Here is a 2,241-nt window from a genome sequence, read left to right as displayed (position 1 = left end):
AACGTTGCACGGTGGCAGCGCCCACTGATCGATATTCTCCACGGTACACCAGCTGCTGGAGGAACTCAGCGGGTTAGAACCGAAACGTAGTCCGTCCATTTCCTCCACCGATGCTGCCTGACCCTCTGAGTGCCAGCACCGCGTTGTGTTTTGCTCCTTGTGGGTCTATATTCACCTGAAACCTTCACTGGCTATGGAGTTATTATGTTCTCACCAGGCCCCGTATAACAGCGTTTGGCAAATACACTCCTCAACCTCCACTTATAGGGCGTGATGTTGTACAAATAGAGCACTTTCTAAACGTATCTTTTAATTTCCTCTCATATTTCCCTATTTGCTTTTCTCTCTTTCTGTCTCTCTCCCCCTTTGAATCTTTGCCCCCCGTGGGCAGTGCGGACTTTCCTCTCACTGAGAGAGCCGGTGTCTTGGACCAGTGAGAGTGCGACAGAAGAAACCATTCAGTTCATCTCTTTTTTTTGCCAGTCCAGTTTTATCCAATGCTTGCGGTCAGTGCTCAGACATTCATCGGAAATCAAACAAACTGTTCTGTAAAATCCACGGTTAAAACCTGGTACAAACAGGCGAAAAAACCCAGAAACATCATTGCAAATATAGAAATTTATCTGTACATAACTGCAGGGGGGGGGGGGGTTGGGGTTTTTACTGGTAAATATTACTGTACAACGCAGGGTGTGAGGAGTGTGTGCGCTACGATTACACAGTACAGTCCAGTCACAGTGTGCACTGTACAACGAACAATGCCCCATGTACACCACAGTGAGTCACAGTTACAGGAGAGAGTCATGCGATAAATAATATCTGATATTCCAAGGCTTCTGGGTGTCCTTATCTCCCTCGTTCCATCTTTATAAACATATATTATATTCTCATATATAATATATAGGTAGATATTTTCTCTCTCTATATATATATATATGTATGAGTGGGTTTGTATAATATATGTTTGTAAATAATTATTTTACAGTTTTAAAGTTTAATTTCAAGAATATTTTCTTTTAAGAATAAAAACGGACACTTGGAACTTTTCCATTTTTTTTTCTTGTGCCCAATTTAGTCCCGGTAAATTTGGGGATCATGATTTGTGTTGGTTGCAAACCCCCTTCCAGTAATCTAGAATATCATGCAAATCCTCATCTGTGGCGAACTGGACTTTCTTTCTCAGCGCGTAGCCGGCGGCGAAGTATTCATCCTGCCCGTGCCACTTCTCGTGGGGTTTGTAGCGCTCCCACACGCCCTTGGAGGGTTTGCTGGAGTACTCCGGGCTGGAGGCGTAGCTGACGCTTTGATACTGTGGGGAGAACTGAGTGTAGGTCAGGTTCCTGCGGGCACGGGATCTCTTCGGCGTCTCCATCACACAAGGGCTGGGGCTCCTCGCCTGCTTCCTCTCTCCGGGGTGCAAGCCAGCGTAGAGGTGCGAGTGGTCACCGTAGGCTTGTATCTGGCCCGCTTCTGCTCTCCCAATTCTGCACGGAGTCCCGCTCATGACAGCACTGCGTGCCGGAGAGGTCCTTTCAATGTATTTGCCCTCCGGCTTGTACCTCGGGCAAGCGTAGATCTCGGAGCGCGCCGACCTGGGGCTACGCACCGAACAGTTGGACGCGTTGCTGGGGCACCTCGGCGGCGCGTCCATGCTGCTGTGCCTCTTCAGCGGGTGGTAACTGTCCCGGTACACGGGCGACAGGAAGCCTGGCTTGCTCATGGACTGCTCGGCCAGCAGGAAGCCTTGAGACTCCACCGACACGCCTGGGTCTGGCCCGAGGAAGGAGCTGCTCTCGGTCTGCAGGGCGTCGATGCAGTTGTTGATGATCAAGTTGACCTGGTCCACCTCCTTGGCGATGGTGGAGATCTCGGCCGCCGAGCCGTGGCTCTCCGCGAACATGCTCTCCAGCAGGTCCCGGTGGTACGGGTGGTCCGCCGTCCTGACGTCCATGTAGCTGCCCCGGCTGGTGGGGGGACTATCCAGCGCCTCTTGTACATCGTACTCGTCCAATGCCCCTGGCGAGGGCAGGAAGGGCAGGCGGGAGGACATCATGTCGGAGGGCGGCACGGGTTTCTGCGCCATCTGGGTGATGGTGATGGTCTCCAGCTCAGGGGCGTACTTCAGCTCAATGATGGTCTTCTTGGCATCTCCCCTCTTGCCCTTCACCCTCGCCTCCTTCTTCTTGCGCAGGCAGCAGTAGCTGACGCTGAGGAGGATGGCAGCCCCGAACAGGCAGCCCA

The 2,241-nt window shown here is 52.0% G+C and overlaps 1 protein-coding gene across 1 annotated transcript; it reads right to left on the bottom strand.

Annotated features, from left to right (window-relative positions):
• Positions 1-485: 485 nt before the first annotated feature.
• Positions 486-2,233, bottom strand: LOC144591887 (protein ELFN1-like; the record flags this gene model as incomplete). Its single annotated transcript, XM_078395893.1, has 1 exon — positions 486-2,233. A coding segment is annotated over one exon (1,140 nt), but the record flags the coding sequence as incomplete, so codon positions are not given.
• Positions 2,234-2,241: the final 8 nt, after the last annotated feature.

This window comes from Rhinoraja longicauda, unplaced genomic scaffold, assembly GCF_053455715.1.
Source record: "Rhinoraja longicauda isolate Sanriku21f unplaced genomic scaffold, sRhiLon1.1 Scf002722, whole genome shotgun sequence".
NCBI lineage: Eukaryota > Metazoa > Chordata > Chondrichthyes > Rajiformes > Arhynchobatidae > Rhinoraja > Rhinoraja longicauda.
This window is presented reverse-complemented; position numbering and strand designations above follow the sequence as displayed.